We start from the raw sequence: 13,444 nt of genomic DNA, 5'->3' as shown, positions 1-13,444 counted from the left end.
ACAGTGGAAGCATGGTGTTGCAGTGGTTAAGTGTGGGCTGGGAATGGAAAAGTCAGAAGTTAAAGCCCATTAGCCACAATGTGGCAGTCTGTTTCTGTAAAAATTCGGAAACCCAATGGGAAAGTCCTGTGAGGTTGTAATTTGATTTGATGGCAAACTGTTTGAGCGTGTGTGGGTGTTTACAGAAAAAGCTGCAGACCCTGCCCAACAAGAAAAAAGCTTCAGGCTGTTTTATTCAAGAGACATTTGTGATGCCTACTATGTGGGAGTTACTGTCCTAGGTGCTGAGCTTATAAACCTTTCTTCCTCCAACAAAAATAAGTTATTCTGGTTTTCAGGGAGCTTACACTTTAATTACAACATACAATTAAAAAAACAACAACAACCAATGCTATTGAGTTGACTCCAACTCATAGCAGCCTTAAAGGGGAGTGTAGAACTGACCCTCTGGGCGATTCCCAAGACTGCAAATCTTTAAGGAAGCAGCACGCCTCATCTTTCTGCTGGTGGATTTCCAACTGCTGAATGTTTGGTTAGCAACACAACTTGTAACCCATCTACCACGAGGGCACCTTCTTGGATTTTTACTAAGAGGGATTCCAGCCTCCCGCTGGATGTAGCACAGGTTAGGAGTTTAGGTATTAGACCTAGATTCCCTGGGTTTAAATCCAAATTCTGCTATTGTGTCGCAGTCCAGCTGCAGCAAGATCCGGGGATCCCTCAAGGTGGGTCACGGCGTGGGCGAGTGGGAGACAAAAAAACACACGACTCAAAGAGTGCGGGTGACTATTCCAATTTTATTCATGCAAAGCTTCAACTTAAATATTCTTTTTCTTAAAGCTTATGGCCTGAGATCATACATTAGGAAATTCTTAGGCCATAAGACCGTAACAAGTTACATAAATCACATCATGATTCTTGGTTAAAAATAAGTACATCATATTAGGGCAAAGACTGTACAGATGTGCATTATACAATTGATGTATGTATATGTATGAACTGTGAAAAGAATTGTATCAGCCCCAATAAATTGTTAAAATAAAAAAAAATAAAAATAAGTACATCATGAAACTAAAACTTTCTCAACTACAAGGATGATAGACATAAACCTAACAATAACTGAGCACATTTCATCCAACTAGGGCGCATTGTTCTAACTACGAAATCAATAAGCATGGATGCATTTCATTATCACAAAATTTACTTGGAAAGCTTTGGCTGTTCTTTCTGTTCCTACTTGGGCTGTTCCTTTAGGGTTTTCATTTCTTGTTCTTTTTTTCCACTAAGTTCACATAAATTAAACTTCCAAAGTCTTTCTGTACCAAGGTATGAGTTGCCTCACAATAGGTAGCTTTGCTTCAGTGGACTTCAAACACCACGGAGGCACGCCTCTTGCTAACCGTTCCATAAAACTTGAACTACTAAAAGGAACTTGTACACCTTCTTTGTTAGCTATTCTTATGCCATTCTTATTACAAGCCCCCGTATAAGGTAAATCAGGGCCAGGAACTCTGTTTCTCTTTGGGTTATTTCCTGGAGGGGGGTGCCGTATTCTACCCCCTATGCAGTAACCAATGTAAGGAAAGGGAAAAACCATGGGAAGAGGATGATAAACTTTTTTAGGGTCTCGCACAAACGAGCCTCTGGGATTTCCGTGGGTTTCGGTTGCAATAGCTCAGCCTGCTCAAGATCTAACATAAATCCCTTAAGGGGGGTTTCTGGCCTCCAGTTTCTAGTTTTATTATACAATACACTTTGCACGCAGTCAGGACATGGATCTTTCAAAGCCATAGGAAGGAGAGTAACCTCAACTTCTGGGGAATATTCCTCAGTTGACATCAGTTGTTTCCTAAAAGGGGAAGTGATCACAATTATCAGCAACCAGAGAGCAGCTACAATTATCAATAATGATATCAGGCAATAATTTCAAAGGGTTCACAGAAGAGACCTTTGGTGGAGCCTTCTTTGAATGCTCCTCTGCCATGCGCTGACTTTGTCAAAGGCCCACGGGTGGAAGTGGTCTCGGCAATATTGGCTGTTAGATCTTATACAAATTGAATCTCTGTACTCATTTTTAAATTGATATCAGTGCGTACCTCATGGGATTATTATTAACATGAAATGAGGAAATACATGTAAAGTGCTTAAACAAAGCCTAGAGTTTACTCAGCAACTACTAAACAGTCACTATTACTAACGTAATGCTAATGCATTGGAAATAAATAAAGGCAAAGTCACAAATGACAAAGGACATTCAGTAGTGGGCAGCAGTAATGATCAGGGAGCTCTTATGTAGAGAGGTTATACAAAATATTGAAACTCATGGTTTGATACCAATCTGCCTTCTCAGTTTTGTGCCCTAGCTCCTTGGCACAATATGTTACTCACACAAGATTACTTGTTATCCCCTGAATGTACCATACTGCTACTCTTGTTCCTTGGGTCTCAAGTGCTCTTTTGCTCATCTTTATGGTCTTTCTTAAATACCTGCACTCCAAGGGCCTTTTAAAGTTGCTTAAGTTGACCGTAAGGGCCCTTATTCATTTATTAGATAACTTGGTTTAGGTCATGGGTTCCCAATTTGATCTACCCCACTTTTCAGAAAACAGGAAAAATATCCAGCTGCCACACCCCCCACCATTTAAAACTTCTGTACTGTAGAGCCCACAACCCAGGATAAAATAAAGGTATCTACTTTTGAGCACGTACACACCACCACCACCATCATTCCAACGCCCCTCCCTGACTTTTGAAAACACTGGTGCAGGTCAAAGACCTGACTTCCAATTTGGACTCCACAGTGTGACCCTGAACAAGTCTGTAGTTCTGCGTGCCTTAGGTTCTTCTTGGTAAAATAGGTATATTTACTTGAGACTATTTACTGATGATATGCGTAAAATACCTGGCAGATACATAGTAGTATTAGTAACTCTTCCCTCTCCTTATGAAGACCTAAGATGCAATCTGAAACAAATCTAGAAGAAATATCATTTAGTGTGATCTCAATTTGAGGACAGGGATCATGCTTATTTCTGTTTGTCTCCTTTGTGCACCCAGCATGGTATCTTACTTAAAGTAGCTTTTATTTGTTTGCTTTGAGAGTTTAAGGTCATAGCTACTAGGTGTGATGTTGAACACAACTTACAAGGACAGCACTATGGGAAAAAAAATCAAGTGTATGAGTGGTTTTCTTGTTTCAAAAAAGGTGAAATGTCGATTGATGGCAAACTGTTCTGGACATCAGTCAACTTCCTGAATGGATGAAAATGTTGACAAAATTCATGCACTTTGGCTTGAAGATCAATGAAGGACTGTTGAAGAGATAGGGCAGTTATCTGGATTGTCTTGAGCTCAGTTCAGTGAATTTTAATGGAAGATTTAAGAAAGACAAGGGTCACTACGAAATTTGTGCCGTGGGTTCTGACTGACCAAGAAAAAGAGCGTGAACTGGAAACATGCTGTGTTTTGAAAGAACAGCTGTGAAGTGACCCAATTTTTTTCCCCCACGGTGAGGAGACTTAGTGCTATTCTTAGTATCTCGAAAGCAAACATCAATCGAAAAACGCCATAGTCATCTCACCTCAAAAACTCATCAAGCAAAATCAAAGATCAAGATGCTGCTTATTTGTTTTTTTGTTGTGAGGTGGGATAGTGCATTTGGAGTTCATTCCACCAGGTTACACTGTTAATCAAGCTTTCTATTTAGAGGTTCTGAAAAGATTGTGTAACAGTGTGTGATTTATGGCAGATGTGGGAACTGGTTTTGCAACCATGACAATGCACCCGCTCACACAGCCATCTCAGTGAGCCAGTTTTAGGGGAAAAACAGCATGCCTCTCTTGCCCTATGCACCTTACTCACCTGACCTTACTCCATGTGACTTCTTTTTGTTATTGCAAATGAAGAGGGCAGTGATTTGCTATGTAGATGAGGCGAAGAAAAAAAACGAGGAAGGTGCTGTCAGCCTTCCAAAGAGATAAGCTTAAAAAGTGTTTCCAGTAATGGAATCACAGATTTGACAAGTGTATTAAATGCAAAGGAGAGTACTTTAAAGGTGATAAGACTGTTTAGTAAAAAATATTTAAATAGCCTCTTCTCCCTCTCTCCATTTCTCTGCCATCCCGAGTGTGGTGGTGCTCCGACTTCACCATGTCGTCTCATAAGGCTTTCAGGATCAAGAGATTCCTGGCCAAGAAACAGAAGCAGAATAGGCCCATTCCCCAATGGATTCGAATGAAAACCTGTAATAAAATCAGGTACAACTCCAAGAGAAGACATTGGAGAAGAACCAAGCTGGGTCTGTAAGGGATCCCCTGAAGGATGGCATGCATGGCCTCATTTTCCCAGGCTCAAATCATGAATTAAGAATTTTGTCCCCGTCTGATGAATTGAACTTCTATTGGCAAATAATCTGATTTATTCCTTGGTTTTTTGCTTCTTAATCAAGTTTAACAATAAATAGTGTAAGGCTGTTGGTGTGAAAAAAATTTAAATATAGAGCTTGGAAAAATATTCCATTTTTCCCACCAAGCCCCGAAGACGATATTCCTGCTTAGAGCAGCCAATGCACAGAGAGGACCATAGGGCTGGACCCACCATGAGGCACAGTGTGGGAATTGAAACACTAAGGGTATGCAACAGAGCAGCAATGGGAACAAAGCAATGAAGTCCCTAGGGAATACCAAAAGTAGACTTAGGGGGCCAGGGCATGGCACCCCATCAGACTCAACCAGAAAACACTCCTAATGGTCAACAAACAAACCTTAAACTATTTGTAAGCTTTTCTTTTTTTGTTGTTGTCAGTTTTTTTTGGTGTGGTTTGTTTTCTTTTGCTCTTTTTTTGGGGTGTGTGTGCTTATTGTCTCTGCATGTCTATCTAGATAACATAGGCAGAAGAAACAATCTGGTGGGAAAAACAATGGGACTGGTGGTTCTGGAGGAAGAAGGGGAGACGAGGGAAAGGAAGTGGATGTTAACAAATCCAGGAACAAGGGAACAAGAGGTGATCTAAAATCGATGGCGAGCTGGTCATAGGGCAATGTAACTGAGAGGAATTACTGAAACCCAAATGACAGTCGAATATGATAGTGGGACGAGGAAAGTAAAAGGAAATAGAGGAAAGAAGTAGGAGACAAATGGCATTTACAGAGGTCTAAATACAGGCATGTACATGTGTAAATATATATAATGATAGGGAATAGATCTGTGTACATATATTTATAGATTTAGTATTAAGGTAGCAGATGGACATTGGGCCTCAACTCAAGTACTCCCTCAATGCAAGAATACTTTGTTCTAGTAACTTGGCATTCTGTGATGTTCACCTTCCCGACCTGATCATTGAAGAAAACATGGGTGCATAAGCAAATGTGAAGAAAGCTGATGGTGCCCGACTATCAAAAGATAAAGCATCTGGAGTCTTAAAGGATTGAAGATAAACAAGTGGCTGTATAGCGGAGAAGTAACCAAGTCCACATGGAAGAAGCGCACCAGCCTGTATGCTCATGAGGTATCGGTGAGATCAGGTATCGGGCATCAAACACCCAGAACAAAAAATATCACTGTGAATGAGGGAGAGTGGGGAGTGGAGACCCAAAGCCCATCTGTAGACAATTGGACATTCCTTTACAGAAGGATCACAAGTAAGGGATGAGCCAGTCAGTCAGGGTGCAGTAGAGCACCATTGAAACGTGCTACTTTCCTCTAGTTCCTTAATGCTTCCTCTCCAATCCTCCTTCCCCAACTCACTATCATGACTACCACACACTGTCATTACAAATCTGGCTGGACCAGAGCATGTACATGGGTACAGGTAAGAGCTGGAAACACAGGGAAATTCAGAACTTATAAACCCCTTGGGGCCCATATTGAGAGTAGCTATACCAGGTGGTTAAGGGGAAGGTGGGGAGAAAAAGGGAATGGATCACAATGATCTACATATAACCCCCACCCAGGGGGGGTGTACAACAGAAGTGTGGGTGATGGGAGACATCAGTCAGTGTAAGACATAAAATAATAATAATTTATAAATTATTTATAAAGCTGCTTGTAACTATTAATAAAACTGGCTAGAGATGGAAAGGGGAAATTTTGTGGAAAAAATTTCCACAAAATCAGGAAGGGAGACATCAGTCAGTATAAGTCATGGAATAATAATAATTTATAAATTATCAAGGGTTCATGTTGGGGAGGGAGGGAAAAAATGAGCTGATACCAAGGGCTCAACTAAAAAAAGTTTCGAAAATGATGATGGTAACAAAAGTACAAATGTGCTTGACACAGTGGATGCATGTATGGATTGTGATGAGTTGTATGAGCCCCCAATGAACTGATTAAAACAATAAAATTTTAAAAAGCATTAAAAAAGTCCATTTTCTCTTTAGGGGGTACCCCTTGTATTGCTGCCAGTCCTCAATTGTCATGTCTATATTTTTAAGGCCTGTAGTAGCCTTGAAGGCATCTATATGCCTTGGGTTGCTAACTGCAAGTTCAACTGTTTGAAACCACTAACTGCTCTGCAGGAAAACTAGAGGAGGGTGTTCTGCTGCTGTAAAAATTCAGTCTCAGTAATCCTTAGGGGCAGTTCCACTCATTCATTCCTATAGGGTCACAATGAATTATGAATTCATGGTAGTGAATTGTGGGGTGTTTTAGTTTCGTTTTGTTTTTTTGAGTAGACACTGGAAAATCTTGAAAGAATAACTTAAAATTGAACAAATTGTTTTACTAATTTACTTTCCCTCTATATCAAAGAAAAATCATTGTTATTTATTTCTAACATAATAGTGTGAAGGTCCCCTGGTGCACAGAGTTTTTTTCCTCACAAACTTGCCCCTTTCCATCTCTTGCCAGTTTTATTAATAGTTACAAAGCATCTTTATTTATTTGCCTCTATCCAATGCTGAAATCGCTAAAAAGCTATGATCCCTCCTCTCGGGACTTAAAATTGTGGTAATAAATGATAATAAACTTGTTGACAGTCATTATGTAGATTTAGTTTGTCTCTGAAAAAGGAATGTGTTATCTTTGATTCTTAAACTTTCTAAGCAAATCTGACATTTAATTTTATGTTTTTAAATGGGAATATATCATACATCAATCTGATCATTTGAAACACTTTTTAAATTTAAAATGTTATGATTAAGTTGATGGTTTGTCTTAATAGAATCAAGGCACTGGGTTATATGACAGGTTAGCACTAGGAATTCTAGTGTTTATCTCATTTACCGTATATACTTGAGTATAAACCGACCCGAATATCAGCCGGGGCACCTAATTTTACCACAAAAATGGCATTAAAAACATGCTGAAAAACTCGGTTTGTACATGAGTGTATAAGGTAATCCTCATAGAAGAACAAGAATTTAGACTTTAAATCCAGAGGCTTTCCCAAATACCTGTTCATCAACTAGGGAATACCAGTGGAATATTTTATAGCTTAAGACTAGAAATTCGCTAAAACAAATGTCAGTGATAACTCATTTCATGTGGATTTTTCTGATAATTGGACATATCTTTTTACACAGGAGAGTAAGTGTTAGAGTGAGCATTGAACTACAATCAGTGTCTAATCCAATTCACAGAAAGGTTGGTATATATTTTTTGAAGTATAATTTTTCTACATTATGGATAATTTTATTCCTTAATCCTTTGAAAACTGGATTTTTCCTGCTTGGAATTTTGTTGTTTAAACCTTATGTTTGTCGTAATGGAAGCTATTTTGAATGAAGGGGGGAGAAAGTTTTGGAGGTTATATGGATTTTGATGTAAGGGACTCTTGCCGAGACTTGTGGGATAAAGCCCATTTCTTCAGAGAGTTATACCAACCTCCCACTAGAAGGCAGCATTCAACCAAACTGAGAAGAATGCTTCCCACTAAATCACAGAGGTGGAAAATATAGGCGGGCACTATATGTGTCATGGATCCCGAAAGGGTTAATGATATGAGGTTTGTTTTTTGGGGGGGTATATTGCTTTATGATTTGTGGACATTTTATAACAACTGCAAATGGGGTAGATTCTATTAGGACAAAATTTGGTGGTTTAATTTGTAAATGGAGCATTTGGGCATCAGTCCCATGCAATCTTCAAAAGTCTGAGTCATTAACAGAATTGGTGATATAGAATAAAGGGCTAAGAAATTCAGCACGTTCTGTAAACTCCCAAACATTCTGAGCTTCAAACTATTATATTTGTCCTTTTTTTTCTGACTTTTCATCTACCCATAGTAGAAACATTTGAATCTTGCTACTGAAACTATTGTCACTACTTTCCTTCAGGATTTAGGATTAGTACCAAACCAACTGTCATCGAGTATTTTCCAATTCATCCTGTAGGTAGAGGAGAGCTAAAATCTTTAGGAAGTTGAGGAAATGGCGACACTAAGCAGGAGAATCCGACTCCACATCCGCCCCAGGCCAATTGCTACAAGGCAAAGATCAGACCTGTCTCCACCCACAGTTCTGTGTTACCCTGTCTGACACCCATCTTCCCACGCACAGCACTTCCCCTCTACGGGGTTTTGTAATTTATTGCAATGGCCACAGCGAACTCACAGATAGCATTCATCATTATGAGGTTTATTAGAGAACCTAACAGATTACAAAAATGTTAAGTATACAGATCTTTTCTCAGCCATGTAGACAAAATATTTTTCTCTGGTCCTTGACCTCTCAGCCATATGATTCCTTGGCATCTTCCATGTTCTGTGAGCCGGAAAGCCTGCACTGTGCTTCACTATCTGTGTGGCTACTCTGCTCTGTCAAATGTATTTGATGCTGCAGCATTTGGTTCCTCTTCTACCTCCACCACTGCAGACAGGGATCACAAGTGTACTCTGATGCCTAGTCATGCCTATTCATTTTTGTTGGTTATAGGATTCTCCTCTCTTCGTCTGACCAGTGAATGGCAAAAGTGACCAGTCCCCTCTATTAGTATTTCATATGCCATGTTTACATGGTCCCTCCCTGTAGTTTGAATTGGGGGTCCCAGCCCCCCACCACTAATCACAAGTTCAGTAAGCATAATTGTACGGTTGAGATATATTAAAGTCATCGAGAGCATGAGAGATAGGAGATTGGAATAATGGAGTCAGACACATTTCATGGTAGCGTGCTGACCTCCTGGATGGCCCATGCTAGGTTGGGCAGGGACCTGGCAGGAGACTGGAGGGGCCTCATTTATTGCTAACCAAGCATTATATCTACTTTGGGAGGCGTGATTGCAGGTAACCACACGTCACAGGAAGGGGCAGTACAATAGGTATACATATTTTAGGAAGGGGATGTACAATGGGCATAGAGGTGTAACAGGAAGGGGATGAGCTATGAATGTACACATGATAGGAAGGGGAGGAACTAGAGGTATACATGTGACAAGAAGAGCAGATCCTAGATTCATGATGGCAGCCTAATTGACATCTCTGGGGTCTACTATAAGGAAATAGTCAACTACTATCCGTGTCAGAAGGGAGTAGGTCCTACTTGTGGGATAAACAGCGGTGACTGCTTGCTCTACATGGCTGATAACCCTTAGGGAGAATAACCCCTGATCTACTTCTGATGACCTCCAAGTGTATAGTCATTTGCAAGCAGCCAAGTTTGGCATCTATTTGGGCGGGGGGCAACTTGGGAGAAATCCTTGTTTCCCACACCTCCCAATCCTTTGGTGGGAGACACAAAGACTTGGCTAGAAGAGTCATTAGTGAATATTTAACTTCACCACACAAGCACACTGCCACATTTTTCTCCAGTGGAGTTGATGGGAGGTTCGAGCTGCCAACCTATCAATTAACAACGGAGCACTTTAACCATAGCACCAACAAAGGCTCCGTTAGGAGTTCATAGGGAAATGAAATAGTTATATACAAAAGACTAGGAGCCTACCTGGTGTGATGTTAAAGGAGCCCAGGCGGTGTTTTGGGCTAAGCATTGGTCTGCAGTTCAAACTTATCACATGTTTTACCTGAGAAAACAGGCTGTCTACTCCAGTAAAGATTTCCAGTCTCAGAAACCTTGAGGATTGAGGGTCGGGGTGGTGGGGAGAGAAGGTGGAGAGGAAAAAAAGAGCTGATAGCAAGGGCTCAATAGAAAGTGAATGTCTAGAAAAGAATGACGGCAACATATGTACAAACATGCCTGATTCAGTTGATTGTGATAAGAGTAGTAGGAGCACCCAATAAAATGATTTTAAAAGAAAGAAAGAAACCCTACTCTGCCCTATAGTGTCACTATGAGTCCAGGATCCACTCAATGGGCAGTGGGTTTTAAATTAAAATAAAGATTACATATGTGAGAAGAACTAATGTATAAGTAATAGGTTAATATAGGGGTGCCTAACAAAGTTCATAAAAAATTCCATTATCTTTCTATTTTCTATGCACTTTTTGAAGCACCACCATGTTAGATGATTCAAAAACACACAAAGGCTCATTACTTTTCTCTGGTTCTGATTCTTTTCTCAGCACCCTCTTTCATAATCCCATTCTCACTTTTAAATGCTTCCCCTGCTCTTTCCCCTTGGTTACAAACCTCAAACCCATTGCCATTGAGTGTAATCTGACTCAGCAACCTTATAAAACAGAGTACAACTGTCGTACAGACTTGTTAGGGTTCTAAATCTGCACCAAAGTTAACTGCTTCGTCTTTTTCTTGCATAGCCACTGGTGGGTTTGAATTGCTGAACATGTAATCACTGCAGCAACAGTGCTCCTTCCTAAACATGCTTTAAGGGCTTAGTTGAATTCACTAGGTCTCAATAGTAGCTTCAGTTTTTTAAATAACACCTTAGGGTGGATTCACGGAATGCATCCTGAATCAGTAGATTCCCAGAGTGCTAATTTTCTAGGATTGGGATTATATTTATATTTACATTTCTGCTGTTTTCCACAAAGCCCCCCCCCCCCCCCCCGAGTTTTCTTGTTTCTCTATCGATTCTTCAGTAACCAGGAGTAAATTTTAATTTCCAATGAGAACGTTTTCTTAACCTGAAAGCGTAGTTCTTTCCTAATCCTTCGTTTTGTGACTCTCTTGTTTTCCTTACACTGATGTTTTCTGCAGTGTGTAATTTCTGTGTGCTTGCCTGTCAGCTTCAGCTGCTGTGCTGCTCTGCTACACTATAATTTAGCTACTTGGGAAGTGATGTGTATGGACGGTACCCACTTTATTGAAATAAAAAACAGATGGGCTTCTATAGCAGTGGCCACCTGGAGTAGGAGAATTGGCTCTTAGGAGGAAGACCTGGTAACCTGATACTCGTTTCCTGCCTGAGAGACAAAGGCTGCCTCCTTTTTCAGAGTGCATGATTGTCAGCTCTGCTCTTGTATTTGGCACTCTTGAAATACAGACCAGTGAACTTGAAGAAAGCTGTGCATGCAATTACATGTGGTACAGTCCGTGGTAAAGGGTATTTTTTTGCTTGGGTGTCACAGTGTAGCAGGGCTTGCCTCTGACTGTATGAGACTCTGGCGCTTGGACTGTTAGCATTTAATTCACTTTTACTACCCCCGTGTGGCTCTCAAAGAGTAGACTGTCTACACCAAATAAGATCAGAAACAACGGAAAACAAAGCCATTTGAAATATAACTCTGATCCATTGGTATTACTGAGTAACTTCTCTTTCAAGAAGGAAGAAATTACTCTAAATGCTGGATTTACTGAAAACATTAAAAACCAATAATTTTTTTTTTTTAGGATTTAGTTATTCGTCTGACTGATGATACTGATCCATTTTTTCTGTACAACCTTGTTATATCTGAGGAAGATTTTCAGAGGTAACTAATATTTTTTTCTCTCATATCATACTTAATCTGGGAATACATTGCTTTCTTAATTTCTAAGTTTTACTATTATCGTTGAAACAAGCTGATTAGGATAATCTAGATATTTCAAAAATGCTATAGTATTTATAGTATAATTGTCATATTTTCAAAGCATTTTTATTATAGTTTATCTGAGTTCGGTTTAAAACAGCTAAAAAATTTTAGGTAAAATATCCTTTTTCCTACCATTGAATAAATTATGCAAAATTAAAGTTCCCAGCTTTAATTCTTGATTAAGATGGGTATTTGTAAGTTAAAAAAAATTCACTTTGTTACATATAATTAATTCATTTTTTCTTTAAAAGATATTTCATTTTCTTGTCTTCCATTTAGTTTAAAATTCCAGCAAGGTCTTCTGGTAGACTTCTTAGCTTTCCCACAAAAATTCATAGATCTCCTTCAGCAGTGCACTCAAGAACATGGCAAAGAAATTCCACGGTAAGTCTAATTGAAAGCACTACATTCCTTCAAGACAAGACTCCATTTGGGGAAAAAACTCAAACTGGTGGGAAATGATTTTTCATTTATTATAAAAAGTCTATTTAAAAATATAATAATCTTAGTATTTTTAGAAATCTACTTAATGTATGATGAATAAATCATTGAAATCTTTTAAATGACAGGGCCAAGACTAAGATAAAGTGAGTAAGGCAAGCTGGGCAAGAAAAAGCCACAGCCAGTGTTTATTTAAACACCCTATCTGTTTTTCTTATCTGGGTTTAGGATGCATTTAGGGATCAAATTTTAAGGAAGTATGATTAATATCTGAAGTAACTTGCTAATCCATTGCCGTCAAGTCAATTCCAACTCACAGTGACCTTAGAGGTCAATGGAGAACTGGCTTATTGGGTTTCAAAGGCTGTAATCTTTATGGAAGCAGACTGCCACATCTTTTCCCTTTAAAGTGGCTGATGGGTTTGTATTACTAAACTTGTGGCATGCAGTTACTTTCATTATTGATCCAGAAAGTCTTCAAAATCAGAAATTATATACCCTTAATTTTTAGGTCTTCACAAAACCATTAAAATTACCTGACATAGCAAAGCTATGGATAGAGGTATAAGCATAGGTGTGTACATATGTAAATACATTAATTCATAGAATTAGAGGTATTGGCTTATGTACATATATTTATATGGCAATACACTGAGGTAGTGGATGAACTTTGCGCCTCTGCTCAAACCTTCCCTAATGCAAGAAAACTTTGTTTTAAAAACCTGACACGATTCTTGAATATAAAATGAGTGCATAAGCAGAAGTGAAGAAAGCTGATGGAGCCTGGCTGTCAAAAGACACAGCAAGCATCTGGGGTCTTAAAGGCATGAAGTTAAATAACTGGCCATCTAGCAGAGAAGCAGCAGGCCCACATGGAAGACGCACAACAGCCTGTTTAATCATGAGGTGTCAGTGGGATTGGGTAGTACGCATCAGAGAACCCAAAACAAACAAAAAGCTATATTGTTGAGATGAGGGGATTCAGAGCAGAGACCAAAAACCCCTGTGTAGACAATGGGACGTCCCCTCACAAGTAAGGGATGAGTCAACCAGGGCGCAATATAGCACCGAAGAAACACAATATTCCTCTGGTTCCTTGAGGCTTCCTCACACTCATGACCTCGGTCCTGC

General features: G+C 39.5%; 1 protein-coding gene across 1 annotated transcript in view; it reads left to right on the top strand.

Annotated features, from left to right (window-relative positions):
- The window catches only part of SASS6 (SAS-6 centriolar assembly protein), a 43,633-nt gene that overhangs the window by 2,234 nt on the left and 27,955 nt on the right, over positions 1 to 13,444 (top strand). Inside the window, exons 2-4 of the mRNA XM_075558780.1 lie at positions 7,527 to 7,587; positions 11,691 to 11,770; positions 12,152 to 12,256. Coding sequence (XP_075414895.1) covers positions 7,527 to 7,587; positions 11,691 to 11,770; positions 12,152 to 12,256 — 246 coding nt within the window. The remainder of the gene's footprint in view (positions 1 to 7,526; positions 7,588 to 11,690; positions 11,771 to 12,151; positions 12,257 to 13,444) is intronic.

The sequence above is a fragment of the Tenrec ecaudatus genome, chromosome 1 (genome assembly GCF_050624435.1).
Source record: "Tenrec ecaudatus isolate mTenEca1 chromosome 1, mTenEca1.hap1, whole genome shotgun sequence".
NCBI classification, from domain to species: Eukaryota; Metazoa; Chordata; class Mammalia; order Afrosoricida; family Tenrecidae; genus Tenrec; species Tenrec ecaudatus.
This window is presented reverse-complemented; position numbering and strand designations above follow the sequence as displayed.